Source organism: Phaseolus vulgaris, chromosome 4 (assembly GCF_051622355.1).
Source record: "Phaseolus vulgaris cultivar YP4 chromosome 4, ASM5162235v1, whole genome shotgun sequence".
NCBI classification, from domain to species: Eukaryota; Viridiplantae; Streptophyta; class Magnoliopsida; order Fabales; family Fabaceae; genus Phaseolus; species Phaseolus vulgaris.
The window spans coordinates 2416763-2434599 of NC_143501.1; the positions used below are offsets into that span (position 1 = coordinate 2416763).

Consider the following 17837-nt stretch of genomic DNA (forward strand, 5'->3'; position numbering starts at 1 on the left):
TTTTATCTCTTTATTTATACTTTTATTTAAAATTAGTCAGAAAAGATATTTTAATATTTTTTCATTGAATAACTTTAGAGTGGGACTTAACATTGATTTGGTATTATTGTAGTTACGTATTAAATTTGGATGATATTTTGATGTGATTTTAGAAGAATACAGTGACGTTGTTATCTTTATGAGTCATCGTGAATTGATGTACTTTGTTGTTTCTACATTTATTTCATAAGGAAACTGTAATTTTGCAATTATTTGAATAATGTTGTGGTGTTTGTTGTTCTATGTATAATAGTGTGCTTAAAATACTATGCAAACAAGACTAATAGAAGTATGACTCTTGACCACCCTCTTTTTTAGGTTTTTTTCCTTTAATTCCTTCTAATTACAGAATTTTATAGCCTCAGACCCTGCATTTATATTACATTGAAGACAGAAAACAATTATCTCTTTAAGCATCATCAACTTTAAGTCCTTTTGAATAACATGCTTTCTTGTAGTTTCAACAATGTCCTTAAAACTCGAAAGAATTTCTGAACATCAGTGTTTTTCAACTTAGAATCTCTTAACAGGATCAGCTGCAAGGAAAGAGGATATTCTTTACCATCATGTTGTAAAGTTCCAATAAATGAGTACAGATTTTCATAAGGTTAGTGTAGCAATCTAGTGAAGGAAGGACACTGAAGGAAGGAGCAAAAATGTCCTAGCTCAATCTAGTGCTCAAGCTAAAAAAATCTATAAATATGAGACTTATGAACGAATAGGAAGATATATAATTTTTAGTTTAATAGTTTTGTTCTATTTTCTTTCTTTCTATTTGTAAAAGTAGTATATTAAGTGGAGACTTATGAGTGTGTTGTACTACCTCCAGATATAAAAGGGGATGGTGTAAAAGAAAGTGTGGAAAAATAGTAATTGAAAATTATAGGATTAGTGTTTGAAACAAAGAAGATTGTAATAGAAAAGGTAGAGAGATATTGTGCAGAATTAGGAGGTGTTGAAGTTGCAGACAAAGGGAAATAAAAGAGTGTGAGAGTGGAGAGGTGACACAGACCCTTGTAGTGCATCTTCAACTGAAGAGCACCACCAACAAGTTCTGCTGTCATGGTAGGAGTTGGAAATGGAGTGAATGGAAGTTTGTGATTTGAAATGGATTAAGTGCAGGGATGGTATAATGATGAAATGAGTAGTTAGCTATTTTAGGAAGATGGATGAGTAGTGATCTTTTAACATTATTTGAATAATGTTGTGGTGTTTTCAATGTGTAATAGTGTGATTAAAATACTATATATGCAAACAAGGTTTTGTTTTTAGTAATTAATTATATAGTTTCGTGATTTTAGGGTATTTTCAGAAGTTGTAGCTATGACATACTCGCCTTGGTCATGCTATCTATAACAGTGTGGCTAGAATAATGAGATTGTGCAATTCCATGTACTGGATTCTCTGTTTTTTGTGAAAATTATTGTGTTTTTAAACATCATCAACTTCCTTTTCATGATTCTGAAATTGTTTACTCTTGTCCCTTTGAACTTGTTTTTTTTTTATATATGGGATCCTTTTCTATACAATTCTGTTAATGGATCTCGGTATTACTTAGCTTTTCTTGATGCTTTTGTTGTTGCATATTTGCGTTTTACGTGGCTTTATCTCATATCGTCTAAGTTTCAGGTTCTCTTGGTTTTTCTTCGTTTTAAACTTTTTGCTGAAACAAATTAGCAAACGGTTCTGGTTGTTGTTACTTGGATGGATGTATGGCCTTGCTCATTGGATCCTGTTTTAAGAAAATTTCAAAGCTCAAATTGTCTCAGTTTGTTGTAACTAAACACAAATGAGCTATAGAATCTTATACCATGTTAGATTTCAGCTTAAAAGCATTTCACATTAAGACTTGAGACAAGCAATATGGAACTTTTCCCAGCATCCCATCAAAGCCTCATAGCAGAAATTAAAGGTTCTAATCTAATATCTAAGAAAAGAAAAGAGAAAGAGCTGATAAAAAAGATAAGAGTATAGCACATTAACATCATGAATAACCATCTTTGAACGTGTAGGGGTTGTTTCATAATAACATGGTTTATTATGTATAATTCAATTTCTCCATGATTTAGCATAACATTTCTGAATAAACATTCAAGAGAACCAAATTCAAAAAAACAGAGATTTACTCACACTCAGATGAGTTAAGAGTAAGCAAGTATTGAATTTGGTTAAATTTATACGGACTTCATTTGGTATAAGTGTTGCAAAGGTTATCTTTATATAGTTAGTCATTACAACCTAATTAGTTATTAGTTTATGATACACACATCCACTGATTGCAGAGGAGAAACATCAATGTCAATGAGGTTAATTAAGAGTAAGATCTCTAAAGAGGTCTCTTCTACTCCCTCTAGATATAGAAAAGGATACTGTAAAAAAAGATAGTATGAATGATTGATTAGTAGTAAAGCTTCTTATCTTCCAATTAAATCATTAATTTAAAATCGAAACCTAACAAAAGATAAGTCAACACATCATCGATACATTAGCATAATAAATTTTCAGTCCTGCATGCTGGGAAATGCCGATGCCTTAATGTTAAAGTTAATCAAAAGAAGGTAAAATGGTTGCAAACATGTTTCTTTCATCAAAAGAAGAAAATATTTTTAACAAGGAGTGCATTGGATTGGAGATAGGATAAGCATATTATGGACCTCGTTGCTGTTGAGAATCTTTAAAAATTTATTCCAGAGAAAGGTTTACTCAAAGAAAAGAAAGAAAAGAAGAAAATAAAAGAGAAACAGTTATGAAAAATATGGAGTACAACAGCCACTTCTAAGGGTTATATTCTGTACTGATTACTTTACCAATAACTTCTGCACTTCACAATTTTCAGTGTCCTAAACAGTGTCTGCATAATAAATTCAATGCTGCATATGTAGGGGTTTCACAGCTTGGTTGATTATCTATAATTCAATTTCTCTATAATTTAACATAATCCACCTAGTCCTTTTCCATTACACAGAAACAAATACACGAGTGTGGAAAAGGTAGCTTAAGTATGTGTTCATGAAAACAACTTTAAGTTATTATCAATTAGAGTTTGTTCTCTAAATTTGATCATTAAACTTAAAGGAATAAGCTAAAAGGAGTTTTGTGGAAAAAGGTTATCTAAGAAGCTTATTGAAATAATAGAGATTATACGAGTCATAAGCTCAAATACACTTCCAATAAGCTCTTCAAAAGACTTTCTTAGCTAGAATTAAAATCCTCAATTTCTTCATTTGTTATGAGTTCAGAGAATGTTAATCTTTTTAAAGGCAGGTAAAAGCATAGACCACATAGGTATAATCAAGTGAATATTTAGACGTGAATTCCTCCTACACCACTCATGCCAACATAATAATAACTTCCATGTTTTTCCAATGGCAGGATATCTCAGAATGATGAGTGATCACTATTTGTTTAATGTCTTATCTAAAAGTAAACCAAAAGCATAGCTGTAAAAGGAAAAGGAAAATAAAACTAGTTTATATTTAATACAAGTTCCTTGGAAACAGAATTCAGAACAAGCCATTCTTAATGTACCCAATGTTCTCAGCTGTTTCCTTTCATCTTGTCTCCAGTCAATACCCCTACCTTCATTTCATCATTCAAAAATAATCAAGAACATGAAAACTGAACTGGTGTGAATAACTGCATTCTATTAAGTTTGTTTTCTTTGTCAGAAACTTTATTAATTTAACGCACCAAGCATGGATCAAGAAGAAAGATGGATAAGTGTGGACAAGAAAATAAATTTTCTGGAATACCAAGCTAAAGGATGGTGATGGATGGAGCCATACCTTCCAACTACAGAGTAATCTTTGGAGAATAAACGCCACATGCTAGAACTTCTGCACTTCACAATTTTTAGTGTCCACATCCACTTTCTGAATATTCAAGTTACAACCATCGATCACTATTTCTTGAAGGAAGTCGTAATGGATCATGGGAATTTTCACAACTGAGTAAGTCCAAAAGCTGAAGGCATGTCACCACAACCAAACACACTCTTTATCTATAAAACAAAAGGCTGAATTTCAATGTTGGAATATTTGTTAATTATCTGAGAAAGACTACCATCATTGCCAAAAGTATCGTATAAAAGATGCTTTAAAATAGTAATTAAAATTAAGATATTTCTAATCCCATGTATTTATATTATTTAGTCGAAGTCATGCATTAAATGAACTAACTAGCAGTGTATGAATCAAATAATTTATAAAATATCTCAAGTTGTGTTTTATCTTACTGAGGGCTAAATGTGATTTTCTTTCTAATGGTAGGAATTGAACACAAGTAGCAGAAGGTTTTCAATAACTCACACTACTGAACCAATTGAGTATAAAGTTGTTTTTCTAATGGGCAGTAGTGTTACATTTATTTGCTTCTCTTTTTTCAAGATATTGAATCTTAGTACTCTTGAATACAAACAGAAAACTATGAGATCAGTCTCAGCAGGAAAAAGTTGAAAATATGAATTTGAGTCTCAAGATCAGAATATTAAGGAAACTAAAATTGGACCATTACAAGGTTGTGTGGGTGAACACTAAATTGGATGAATGCATGGCCTTACACATTAGTCCCTGTTTTAAAAATATTACTGAAATTGTCTCAGTTTAGGTTCATTATGCATAGCAGTTTGGTTGTCACCAAAGAACTTCATGAGGGTTTGGCAGCTTAACACTCATATTCTGAACAATATTCAAGCTATTTCTGTTACTATTTTTTCTTAAAACTCAGTCTTGATTGAACTCCATAAAACTTCTTTTAATGGAAATGAATGTCTTTTTTGTGTAAAAGACATCTAATTGTTTTCAAAGCTAGAGGTAATCCCTTGCATATACAAGAATTGTAAATTGAAATTTCCATTTGCTATGATTTCAAACTCTTATGTGATAAAGAACCATTTTTATAATATAAGTGAGTAAAATTAATATGAACAGACTTACAAAAATGAAGCTCAAACATGATAATTTACATAGATGGAAAGAACTCAAATTATGTTTCAAAATTGTCCTAAGACAAACTATGGTTCAAAATCTCATCATCTAGCTCCATAGCTTTCTGCAATCCATGGATCACATGCCTGCATGTTAACTTGTTAGGAACATACCCCACTTTCAGCAGCTTATCCTCAACCTCCATCAACTCTGTCACATTCCCAACATCACAAAACACTTTAACAACTGCATTGTAGCTTTCAGTATCATAAACTTGAAACTCCTTGGCAAAGAGTTTCAACAAGGACACAGCTTTATCAACCTTATTTTCCTCACAATACCCTTTTATTAATGCCCTGCTTATTTCTACATCAGGTAACATATCTGAACCAATAATTTCCTCCAACAAAACTTCAGCTTCCACAGTCCTCTTTACTCTACACAAACAGATTATAACAGCTCTATAGGCAGCAGCATTCACTTTCATGCTCTTATTTTCCATATCAGATTTCAAAATTAATGCTTCTTCCTCATTATTGAATTCACATAGAGACTCAACCAGTTTATTGTATGTCTTCATTTTAGGTGTATAACCATCCTCAGATATCCTATGCAGAAAACTTCTAGCAGCAAATGGCTTACCTTCCTTACACAGTGCAACTACAAGATAATCATATACTTCTTCAGGAATCTTAATTCTAAATCTCTTAAGCTCCTCAACAGTATTCAAGGCTGAAAGAAGTTTTCCATCCCTGGCATATCCATCAACTATAACCCGACAAGTGATGCTGTCAGGACAAATCCTATTTCCTATCATTTCATACAATATTGATCTACACATTTGCATCTCACCATGTCTGCAATAGCCACACACAAGAGTATTATAAGACACAATATCTGGAGCTATACCTCTGTGAACCATCTGATGAAAAAGCTGATGAGCCTCCTTGACCTTCCCTTCTTCGCAAAGACCATTCATCAAGGTTGTATATGTGATCAAATTAGGCATCACACCTCTGACATACATGATCTTGTATAGATAAAAAGCATCCTCCAATCTCCTCTTCTTACAATAACTGTTAACAAGGGTGTTATATGTAACCAAATCAGGTTCAAATCCTTCGTCCTCCATCTTCTCCAAGAACCCTGTCACCTTATCTGTATCTCCATCTTTACATAAAACATGAGTCAAAATATTGAAAGTATAAGCATTCCTATGTACTCCAAGTCTTCCCATCTCTTCATACACTTCCCAACATTGAGTAATGTAATTAAACCTAGACAACCCACTCAGCAAACAATTGCAAGCAATCACATTGGGGAGAAGACGAGTCCCAATGTTCCTCCTAAAAGTTTCCAAAGCCTTCTCAACCATTCCCACCTTCACATAAGCCTTGACGAGCATATCAAATATCACAGGGTTCCAATTACAGTCCTCAGTACAGCGCACAAGATTCTCGTAAATGCCCTCATTTGAAGAAGCACAAACACCCTCAACCTCAACCATTTGTATCAATTCAGCCAATAACTCCATGGCCCGAGAGAACACTCTAGACCAAGCAAGTACATGAAGAATTACACAGTAGTTTTGCACAGTTGGCGTGATATTCAAATCATTTTTAACCCAATTGAAGAAAGTGAGGGCTGAAGAGTGATCAGACTGGCATCTGAGCAAGACCCTTGAAATTTCATGGGGACCCAACTGGGGGAGGATCCCTTTGATGTCATTACTTTGGAGAAGGGAAAGGTGGGAACTTTTGTGTTTGAGGATGGAAGAGATGAGGTTTACGACGTTGTTGGGGTTCTGGGTGGGAGGCAGAAGATTGTAAAAGGGACTCAAAGTGCGTTTGGAGTGAGAATCATGAAGAGTGATGAGAGTAGAAGAAGAAAAAAGAAGGGTTTTATCGGTGAAAGTTGAGTTGGAGAATGATTGAAACAGTGTGGGAAGATAAATTGAAGGTCGATGAATCATGTTGAGAAAGAAAGAACAATGTTGGACGCTGCCGAAACCCTTCCCAAACCCTAAGGTAAGTGAGTAATCGGTAAGAGAGTTTCAAACCATTAACCTCCACAAGCGCCTCCATTTAATGATATGAAGCTGAAAAAGTTCGTCTGGAGTCAGGGAATCAGGAGTGTTCGGAGGAGAATTAGGGTAAGAAATGCTCGTAAGAGGAATGATGATGAAGATGCCAAGGAACCCTTGTCACTCTTGTTGAAACCTGCTTCTGTGATGAAGTCAAAATTTGTGTTCTGAGATACATGCGTTACCATCATGAAAGGCTTGTTTTTTAAGTTCTTCAATATAAAATTTTAGCACGTTAAAAATTAACACCTGAATTGGACATTTTTTATTTATTTTAACTCCATCTTGAGTTCAATTACTATAATTTTTAATTTCTTATATTTTACTAATTTAATAAATGTTTACATATGTATTAATATAAAAAAAAATCTTCAATACCTGTAAGATGACATTGTTTTCATATTGTTTCATTTTCTAAAGTTTTTTTTTACTCATTAATAAATCTTAAACTATTCTATCATCTACGTTTCTTTTCATAATCTATCACTATATTGTTACCAACTATTCTAAAAAAAAAGTTTAGTTGTAATGTTAACTTCAGACTCTTTTCTCTGGAAAGTTTGCTTTTTTTTTTTCCAACTAGTGAATTGGACATTTTATTATTTCTTTTTTTTTAGCATGAACATAAACTGTCTATAACAGTTCTCTGTCTATAACAGATCTTGGCAAGAAAAACCCAATCCAACACCACATGCTCCTTTTACAAGGGAAGTTCTGCCATACAAAAGAACCTCGAAGTTCACACAACCACTGACATAAAATGCAAGAAAATTTTATAAACAAGTTCCTCTCAAGAGTGAACCAAATTGGAACTAAGTGTGTTGCAACCTCCAAAAAAAACTTTTGATTCATAAAAATCAAGGGGAAAAGGGTGAATCAATGAAAAGTTTTAGTAACACTTACATTTCATCTAAAATGTCGAGAAATTTATTAGAAATGCTAGTTTCTTTAATATTAAAACTTACTAAGGTCAAGGCAACTAACTAAGGAGATTTCTTGCGGGTGATTTGTTAGAGTATAAAAAAAATATGTTATGGTTCTATTTATAACTTCATGCCTTAGAGAACATTCTCAACAACACTCCAGACCAAGCAAGTATGTGAAGAACAACACAGTACTTGTGAAACAAATTTATCGATAAACAAAACACTTTGAACTGGTTGTAAGAAAATTCCTTACCTCATAACAATATACAGTTTATGATGTATGGAATTTCAGCACTTAATAGACAGCCAACACTTTTCTACATTTTAAAAAATTCACATATATAATGTATAAAAAGTTAAATGAACTTTTTCATAAAAACAACTTCTGAACACTTTTTCAGGATTCCAACCATTACGTGGATTTGTATTAAGTCACAGAAAAACTAGGCATTCCAATGGAAGCATTCACTCAACTTTGGAATCAAGAAGGGTTTGGAACACAATAATTTTTCTTGTGTAATCTAATCGAAATGCATTACATATTTCGGTGAAAAACCCCAAGGTTAGAACTATAGTACATGTGTAAGAAGAACACAAAAATAAAGGTTCAACATGCATTATGTTTCCGCCGAATTTTAATGCATTGAAATGTGTATGTACAGCTCCATGCTTTGTCAGAGACATTCCACACGGTTCGCTTCTGCTCAACACTGTGTCCTCTCTCAATTGAATTCGGAACCGAATCAGGAATGGAAGAAATGACTCAGAATTGTCCACATTCCATGAATGCCAAAGCTCAATTCCCAAGAACGTCGTGCTGCGTGTAGCATGGTGATAGTGAGGGTGTTGTTTTGAGTATGCAACAATTTCAGTGTCATAATCTTGTATTTTGGGGACTATAGTTTCCATCTCGAGCAATAACCATGCTGGAGAGCCGGAGTTGCTTATCCAATGGCAAGTAATTTTTAAGTAATACACATGTATGATGTATCACTTTGAGCAGAAAAACAGCCATTTGATTCCCACTTTCATCTATGGGTTGCGAACCAGGAATATAGGAACCGTCTGCTATTTGCACAGCCCAGTTGTATATGCGTTCTGTCGATGAAAAGAGGTGCGACGTGACAGTCTCAGCAACAACATTCCAGTTTTGGTCTGCTAGAAGAGACACAAGGGTGACTGGTAGATCATTCACTACCATTTGTTGGTCCACGATCATAAAGGGCATATACTTGCAGCATGAAGCAGATAACAGACCAAGAAACTGCAGTGCCTGCACAAAGTAAGCTCCAAAACAAATTCAACTTGGTTATCAAGGAGTACAACACAGCTATGATTTCAGAATGTCTGAAAATTAATGCATTAATCTTTGCAAATAAAGAATATGCAACCCTTATAATAGCACACCAATTCTTGTTGAATTTAGTTTTTGAATTTTTCCATGATATGCCTGAAAGTTACTACAAATAAGTTGTGATAATAAGTACCGTGGAAGGAAAACTGGATACGCAGCTAATTTCAACAGCATCAATAAGCCACTGTTTTTTAATACTTCCCTCCGCACGGTACAAAGCTGCCACAACTTCAAAGAGTATATCCCAGAGTCCTGCAAAAATTAGACCAATAGTATTGACATTTGACATGTGAACCATCAATTTATTTCAGCCCAAACTGATATGAGCTTTCCTTTGCCAAAAAATAAAGAAACATTGAGTACCAAAGCAGAAAACTAACCTTGTGATTGGGAGTTCAAAATGTAGGATTTCATCTTTCCAAGTTCAGTCACTGCAAGGGAACCAGTCTTCACAAGCTTAATCTTAGCACAAACCTTTTTCTGGATTTCAATAGATTTTCCAGCACTCTGAACAAACTCCTCATGTGAAACCTGTGGATTGCAACTGTCAGCATAGATCACAGGTTTAAAGTGACAATTTGAACCTAATAATAAGCTAGACCTCAATTAGTTTGAATCAACAACAACAAGAATTAGTTTAAGGTAAACAACAAAACATCTCGTAACATAATACAGGCAACAAACAATAGAAATTATCACATATTGTAAAAGATTACAACTATTATTGCGTGACAGAACTCAATATTTTTCTTGATGTGGAAAGTTGGATGAAGAGATATCGTACAATATATCATGTATGCAAACCATACCTTAAAGAAATCCAATAGCCAACTTTCTGGAGCCTTCCCTAAGCATCTTACAGCCTCGGACCATTCCTCTGCAGAACTAACATCCCCTGACACTTCACTTACAGAAGATTGAACTGCCGGTAATAAAGTAAATAGAACCTCCATGCACCTCTCAATATGAGATATGTGACTAGATGTATCCACAGAAACCTCGTCCAGGCATTCATAGAGACCTTTCCAGCATGAAATACATAACAAGCTTTTGTGGTAAGTGCCCGACTCTATATATGAAGTAAAAGACAATAAGTGATTGCTCACATCACCAAATAGTTTCTCAAGCCTGGAGTTTGAAAACACTTTTACAAGGTCTGCCAGATGGTTTAGCAGACATGACTTCAGATTTATTTCAAGTGTTCTCAATCTTGGAAAGTCAGATAGCTCATCAAGAAAAGTTAGAAGCGAATCAAATTGATTTGCATGAGCCATTGCAAACATGGTGGATTCCTCCCGAAGAGTTCCATTCTTGCAAGTAGAGTCTTTGGGTAGCAATTCAACAACTTTGACCTCGTACCTCATACAACGCCTAATAATTGAGCCCCAATCCAAGCTTGGCAACCTGGGAGCTCTAGAAAGACACCTTAATACAGCAATGACTGTGTCAACAGTTCCGGGCTGAATTTGGATGACAAAATAAGAGAAAAATGAGAAGTACTAACAAAAAAACATATCATAAAACTATTGTAATAGAAAATATAGATGTACAACGGAAGTTTATCATATACACCCATGCCAAAATCAAAGAAAAAAATAATTAAATAGGAGAAGCAGAAGTAGTTACTGTGTTGAATTCAGTTTACGCAATGGCACAAAACATGTAAGAAATAATGCAATGATGAATATCATCGAATAACCAAGATCAACAAAAAACCAAGATGATTTTATTGTTTAAGCCAGTAATTAAAAAGGGTACACGAAAAAGTGTAATATTAAATTCATTCATAAGACTTCTAAAAAAACACTTAAGTTCAAATCCCAACAACTAGCTTCCAGTGGACACTTCAAATTTATATATAATCATGACTAAATGATTTATGGATTTTAAGCTACTTTTGTAGTTAGTTTGATTTTCAACTCCCAAACGTGACAAGAAAATATGTTTAGATAATTCTAAAAAGAAAAATTAAGCATCAACTTAGACATTAAATGCAAAGGATCACACCTTCTATCGGACAAAGAAAGGAGAATAAACAGAAAAAAAGAGTTACAGATGGGAAGAAAAGTAGTCCAATGCAAACAAATGAATAAATACATATAAAAATTTATACAAAATAAAACATTTACCTCAGTGTATTTGAAATCCATAAGCCACAAACTAAGCTTCAAAACAACACTGTCCTCAGAAAAACTATGGGAAACAGATTTTGAACTAGTTTCAGCTACACTGCTCTCACTATCAACCCCCAAAAGTTCCCTGGACCATAAATGATGTCGAAGGAAGGCAAGCACCCAGGAAGCAAACTGTTGTAGCTGCTGAGTATCAGAATTCTGTGCCACAAGAAACAACTCTTGCACCAATGATGTCAAATATGGTTCAAAATCAGAACTTGATAGGGGAGGGCCCATTACAGAGGAAGACTCCTGTTTTTTAAATAGTAAGATATTTAAATATGAAGCAAGAAAAAAATAAATAATACGATGAGATAGCTGGTATCAATTTTTATCAAAAAGGTAAATTACCTTCTGATAATCAGATTGCCTAGTGTACTTTCGAAAATTCATATTGACCAAAATTTCTGCACCTGCTCCAATAGCATTAACAACTCCTAGCATGCCACCAAGATGAACAAGAGAAGGGAAAGGATTCACGTAACATTTTCTGAACAGTTCCAGTAAACATTTAACCTGTTCAGCCTCAAAAGAGTAAACACCTTCCTTCAATATACAAGAAAGTACAGTCCCTGCTCCAGCACATGATGCCATCAGCATACTATGGTGCAAAATGCCAGACTTTTTCACAGAAATTAACTCGGAAATCAACTCTTTAAAGGCAATCACAATGTGGTCCAACTCAGCATCATCCATCAATTCCATTCTCTGGCAAAAAGCTACTATAGTGGGAAGTGCAATACAGGATCCTAGTGCTAAAACAATTTCAGATTCTTTCCCTAGGAAAGTTTTTATTTCAACTACTGAATGCACATATGGAAGCCATGATATTACCAAGTTCTTTATCTTAATAACTGTCTCCAACTCTCCAGCTCTGTATATTGCACTAATGGAGTTAGCTAGACCAAGAACAAGTCCAGCAACACCCCAGATATCTTCTTCCAAGTCTTCAGTGTTGTCAGATATCTGTTCATATGCTTTACCACTTATGTCATATGAACCCAGTGGAAAGCAAGAACATAGACTGTGTAAAACATCAGAGGAACATTGAGTTCTCTGTTGTATCATTGTAGCTAAGGCAGTAATAATTCTTCCTAGCAATTCAGATTCTGGAATCTTCTCTGTTTCTTTCATCACAGTAGAGGTAACAGAAGTTTCAACCCTGGTAAGAAGATCTTGGCAAGAAAAACCCAATCCAACACCACATGCTCCTTTTACAAGGGAACTTCTGCTATCAAAAAGAACCTGGAAGTTCATTCAATCACTTAAATGCAATGCCAGAAAATCTTATCAACAAGTTTCTCTCAAGAGTGAACCAAATTGAAAAAAAATAATAAAAATTGACAGAATAATCCATTTAAAACTCTGACTTTAGCCTTCATGTGTGTAATAGCATTCTTACTTCTCAACTATTCTACTACAATGGAAATTGGGAACCTAAGTGTGTTACAACCTCTTATTAGAACCTCCAAAAAACTTTTGATTAATAAAATCTAAGCAAAAAAGGTGAACTTATGAAAATTTCCACAAACACTTGTGATTAATCTAAAATGTCAAGAGAAATTCATAAAAAATGTTATAGCTTTTTTGATATTCAAACTTACTTTCATCGGCACTTACTTTTAATTAAAAATAGAGAACAAGAATACCTCAAGAAGTCTGGTGATGTTATGATATCTTTGTTCATGATCTGTTACATGAAGGCAACTAGAGATTAATCCTAGAGAAATTGCAGCAGACCATTGGCGGTGTTCATGTTCATGTTGGAGCAATCATTCCAAAAGAAACTTTGAAGCAGCAGATTTAACTGTGTGAACAGAAGGAGGCAAAACCTGGCAATAGAAAGGCCAAAGTTAGTTGCAAGAAAATGTTATTATGCTAATTACACAAGCTACATTACTAACTAGATTATTAGAGAGTTGACTCACTACATGTTCAATAATCTTGAAAACACTGTATATGTTAAGATGCCAACATGCGGGCACAGATGATAATCAAGCAGAATCTTCAAAGATTTTAAATGAGTGCATAACCATAGAAAACCTTCTCACCACACAAAGTGCACCGATAGGCAGTGCAATATTTTCAGCAGCTCTAGGTATAGCCTCATCAGCCATAGCCATCATACTCTGCACAAAAAGCATGTAACAAAACCTGAATCAGACATGACAAACTTGTGCATTCAATACAAACTGATAAATGGGTAAAAAGGATGGTTTGTAATGACAAAAGACCAATCTTGACCTTCAAAATGTCACTAGCAGCTTTAGAAGTTTTATCTAGGACACTCAATTGTGCCTTAGCATCATATGACAGTGTGTAAGCCTTCATCCAACGTCGCACAAAGCCTTTCCATGACTGCAGTGCCATCAGTGCAAGCAAGATATTTCTTGAGAGCTGAAGAGAAGCAGCTACTTCCACTAGAGCAATTTCATACCCAGTATGTACATCTCTTAACCTCTGAATACTTATAATATCAGATCAAAAGTTCATTCAAATCTAATCAGAATATGTTTAACTGTCAATATCTTACTTTGGATGCTTGATGCTCATTCACATCTTTAGGAGTGAAAGAAAAACATATTAAAGCGGCACCAGGTAATTATCTAGTTTCCTTTATCTTTCCTGTAAATAGATGCTTAACATCAAGGTGTATGCAAATAACACAAGAAAATCATTATATTAGTCTTTCAATCTTGCTTCCTATAACTCTTTTTTCCTTGACTAGTCTTCGGCGATTTCTAAGGCAAATGGATATAAAAAATAAGAAATGAAATCTTACTAACATTACACCATCCTATATAAGTAAATTGTAGAATGCAGTAGTTACATGTGCTCATATGCTATTATCTTCACATGAAAATCCTCCATAGCCTTGAGAACGTTGGGGTTTGTTTCAGAAAAGAACAACTCCAAGACACCCTAGATAGAGACAAATGTAAAATATATATATATATATAGGGAAAATTTACGGTAGTAAGATTTTGATGACATGGCCAGGGATTGTAAAATACTCAAGCAAAATTGGAATTTCAATCCTCAGTAAAAATCTAAGAAATATGTTGCATGGACAAAGTGTGGCGTCATCTTTTGAAAAAAGCAATTATTATTCTTGGTACTTCTATGTTAACTTCTAGATATCAAACAATTTTAAATGCAAACAAATTTAAGAATAAATAAATACATTAACTCTAGCAGATAGCTTTCCAATTCAAAAACAGTTTGAACTAACCCATTATTCAATATGTCAGTAGTTATCTCAGATTTTAATCATCAAAGGCAAGTAAAAAGCTTAGAAAATAAGTTATTTACTTTATTTATCTACAAATAAATTTTCTAGCAATAAATTCTACTCTTAAGAACAATGGAAATATTAATCATATGTAGCACATCTTAATAAATAATAGAGTTACAGAACGGAATACTAGCACCACTTCAATGTGTTTAAATTTACTTAAGAAAACTTTTCACAAACAGTTACAATTTTATTGAGTTCACAATTACATTTCTTCTATCAATTATAAAATTTCAAGTCCACCTAAAATAATATTTGTTGCAATGGAGATACAGGAAAGTGTAGAGTGAAAAGTTCACTTGCAAACTCCCAAAGGCTCGATCATTAGTCTCCCAGGTTCGACAAAGCAATCTAGTTGCCGTAGAATGTAATGAGCTGCATGTTGAGGAAAAGTATTTAAAACTAAATTGCATGTATATTTAATATTTTTAAAAATGCAAAATGACCATATTTTAGTTTCAAGGCCAGGATGACATTTAAGCACCACAACGAATTTTCTTTCTTATAAACCAAACACCCTCCACCATGGTGACTTGAAGAAGAAGAAGATGATGATGATTTAGGCTATACAACCGTATTTAGAAAAACAAGTTTTTGAGTTTTTGTTTGCTCTTGGTTTGGGACTTATTCACCTAATTCCTTGTGTGTTTTGATATGAAGTTTTTACGAGACATTCCTTATTGTTTGTACTGAGTTGTGGATGAGATTGCACTAGCACAAAAATAAGAAAAGAGCGCTCTTTATTTAATGCGGCTCAGCACTTAAACGCATTCGTAAAAAATGCGGTAGCATTTTTGAAATTAATTTGATTTACAAATGCGTTTATTTGAATAACCGCATTTGTAAATTGAAGCGTTTGATTTACAAATAACCGCATTTGTAAATTGAAGCGCTTGATTTACAAATGCAGTTATTTGAATAACCGCATTTGTAAATTGAAGCGATTGATTTACAAATGCGGTTATTCAAATAACCGCATTTGTAAATCAAATTTACCCTAAAATTTTTACGCGCCTCAACAGTTTCATAGTTTCTTTCTCTTTGCGCTCATCTCTTTTCTTCGTTTTCTCTCGTTTTTGAACTCATTGCTGCACTCGAAGGTATTTCGTTTCCATTGCAACTGCATTGAACTTCATTGCTTTTAATGGCTTTCGCTTTCCCTATTGCTTTCGTTTTTAATGGGTTTCGGTTTCCATTGCTGCATATTGAAGGTACTTTCCATTGGCTCGCCGCTCCGCCACTGCTTCCGCCGCCGCTGTCGTCGCCGCTGCCGCTGTTCCTCTTTGTCCTCTTCCACTCTTCTTAAATCATATACTAAAACCCCTAAAACCCCTAAAACCCTTTTGCTAATTTAGAAGAATATACAAATGCTGCTATTTGAAATAACCGCATTCGTAAATCGCATTTACAAATGCGCCTCTATAACCGCATTTGTATTTCTCTGATTTACGACTGCGTGCTGATCTAGCCGCATTTGTAAATGTAAAATAGCCGCATTTGATTAGCATTTCTGCGCTAGTGTTGGAGCCTAAATTTCGTCCCACAAGTTTTGCAATATTTTTGTTATTGATCATTGCTAGGGCTGAAAGGAAGGTTCGTTTCTATGTGAAACTGTTTCATTTTTTTTCTAAGTGAATTCTCATTCGTTTGAGCTGAAATTTGTCGCGTTTGGTCTCCAATTCTGTTGGGATTCTTACGCAGAGTTTCAACGAGAAACTGTTTTGAAAATTTTTTCAGAAATTTCTTGTACTCCAAGGTTATCCTCTTTCAAGATTTGTGAAATTTTGCCCCAGTTTCTGCAATTTTATTCTGAGTTCATATTATGTTGATAAATTCTGAAAAAAGTTACACAAGTACTTTCATATGTTGTTTTCTCTCCAGTAAGGAGGCATGTCCAAAAGAGAAACACAAAATAAGATATAAGGAAGAAAAACCAAGACGTTTGTTTCTGGAAAAACAAGTTTTCGAGTTTTTTGTTTGCTCTCGGTCTGGGACTTATTCGTCTAATTCCTTGAGTGTTTTGATATGAATTTTTTACCAAACATTCCTTATTGTTTGTACTGAGTTGTGGTTAAGATTCGAGCCCCAATTTCGTCCCACAAATTTTGCAATATATTTGTTATTCATCATTGCTAGGGCTGAAAGGAAGATTCGTTTTTGTGTGAAACTGTTTCATTTTTTTCTAACTGAATTCTCATCCGTTTGAGCTGAAATTTTTCATGTTTGGTCTTGAATTCTATTGGGATTCTTACACAAAATTTCAATGAGAAACTGTTTCGGGAAAAATTTTCAGAAATTTCTTGCACTCCAAGGCTATATCCTCTTTCAAAATTTGTGAAATTTTGTCATAGTTTCTGCAATTTTATTCTGAGTTCATATTACATTGACCTTGTTAAGAATATTTCCCAGGAGGTGATGAATAGATGTTAAATGTCAATCACACCCAAATAATGAATAAATGTCAGATGTCACAATTTGTCTATTCTCATTAGAGCATTTATTAAATTTTTCTTGTGTTTGCGTTCCCGAAGGCGTCCCTCTCTTTTAAGAGAATTCCTGGCATGTGAAATCCTGGTAAAAATATTGTAGATTTTAGGTATTATATAATGTAAAAAATTTAAAAAAAAGGTTTCTGACTAAATTATCCTAAAAGAGGTTAGGCAGATGTAAAAGCAAAATGTAATATCTATTCATTGATAAAAGTAGGATTTATTTTCTTTGTAAGTGATTTTTTTTTTTCAAAAGCATGCATAAAATGAAACTTTTGAACTACACTAGAAACAAATTGAGAAACATTCATTAGAAAAAAAGAAGATTAAAAAAAGTGTACAAGGTCGTTAGAAAATATAAGAAAATTAAGAAAAAGATGAAATACATATATGCATTACAACCTTTGAAATACCTTAGTGATGCTTGACATTAAGATGCATGGATTGAATTCATTTTAAGTGAATAGCAACAATAATTGGAAAATACTCAGTTAGAAAAAAAGTGAGAAAATGAAATGCATACGAGAGATGTATTTGAAGGGTTGCAGATTA

General features: G+C 33.9%; 1 protein-coding gene and 2 pseudogenes across 5 annotated transcripts in view; all 3 read right to left on the reverse strand.

The window, feature by feature from the left end:
* LOC137836723 (putative phospholipid-transporting ATPase 8) overlaps window positions 1–17837 on the reverse strand; it is a 90723-nt pseudogene that overhangs the window by 60291 nt on the left and 12595 nt on the right. Inside the window, exons 3-4 of the transcript XR_016520484.1 lie at window positions 8198–8203; window positions 546–595 (exon numbers count right to left, since the gene is read on the reverse strand). The product of XR_016520484.1 is annotated as a putative phospholipid-transporting ATPase 8 (transcript). The remainder of the gene's footprint in view (window positions 1–545; window positions 596–8197; window positions 8204–17837) is intronic.
* LOC137836713 (uncharacterized) overlaps window positions 3324–17837 on the reverse strand; it is a 49285-nt gene continuing 34771 nt past the window's right edge. The window contains exons 2-5 of one of the 3 annotated variants that reach the window (XR_016520395.1): window positions 7022–7042; window positions 5874–6961; window positions 3825–4039; window positions 3324–3618 (exon numbers count right to left, since the gene is read on the reverse strand). Coding sequence is in view for 2 of the 3 variants with exons in the window: in XM_090301269.1 (XP_090157395.1) it covers window positions 5041–6961; window positions 7022–7026 (1926 nt within the window). In the remaining variant the exon portion in view is untranslated. Of the gene's footprint in view, window positions 3619–3824; window positions 4040–4912; window positions 7043–17837 lie in introns of those variants that run through there. The other 2 variants (XM_090301269.1, XM_090301270.1) reach the window with 2 other exon arrangements.
* Window positions 8468–16188, reverse strand: LOC137836569 (protein RST1-like; annotated as a pseudogene). Its single transcript, XR_016520477.1, has 12 exons — window positions 16162–16188; window positions 14332–14423; window positions 14035–14242; window positions 13746–13961; window positions 13553–13630; window positions 13151–13333; window positions 11853–12746; window positions 11457–11753; window positions 10137–10787; window positions 9708–9858; window positions 9461–9579; window positions 8468–9246 (listed from the first exon to the last, which is right to left on the reverse strand). The product of XR_016520477.1 is annotated as a protein RST1-like (transcript).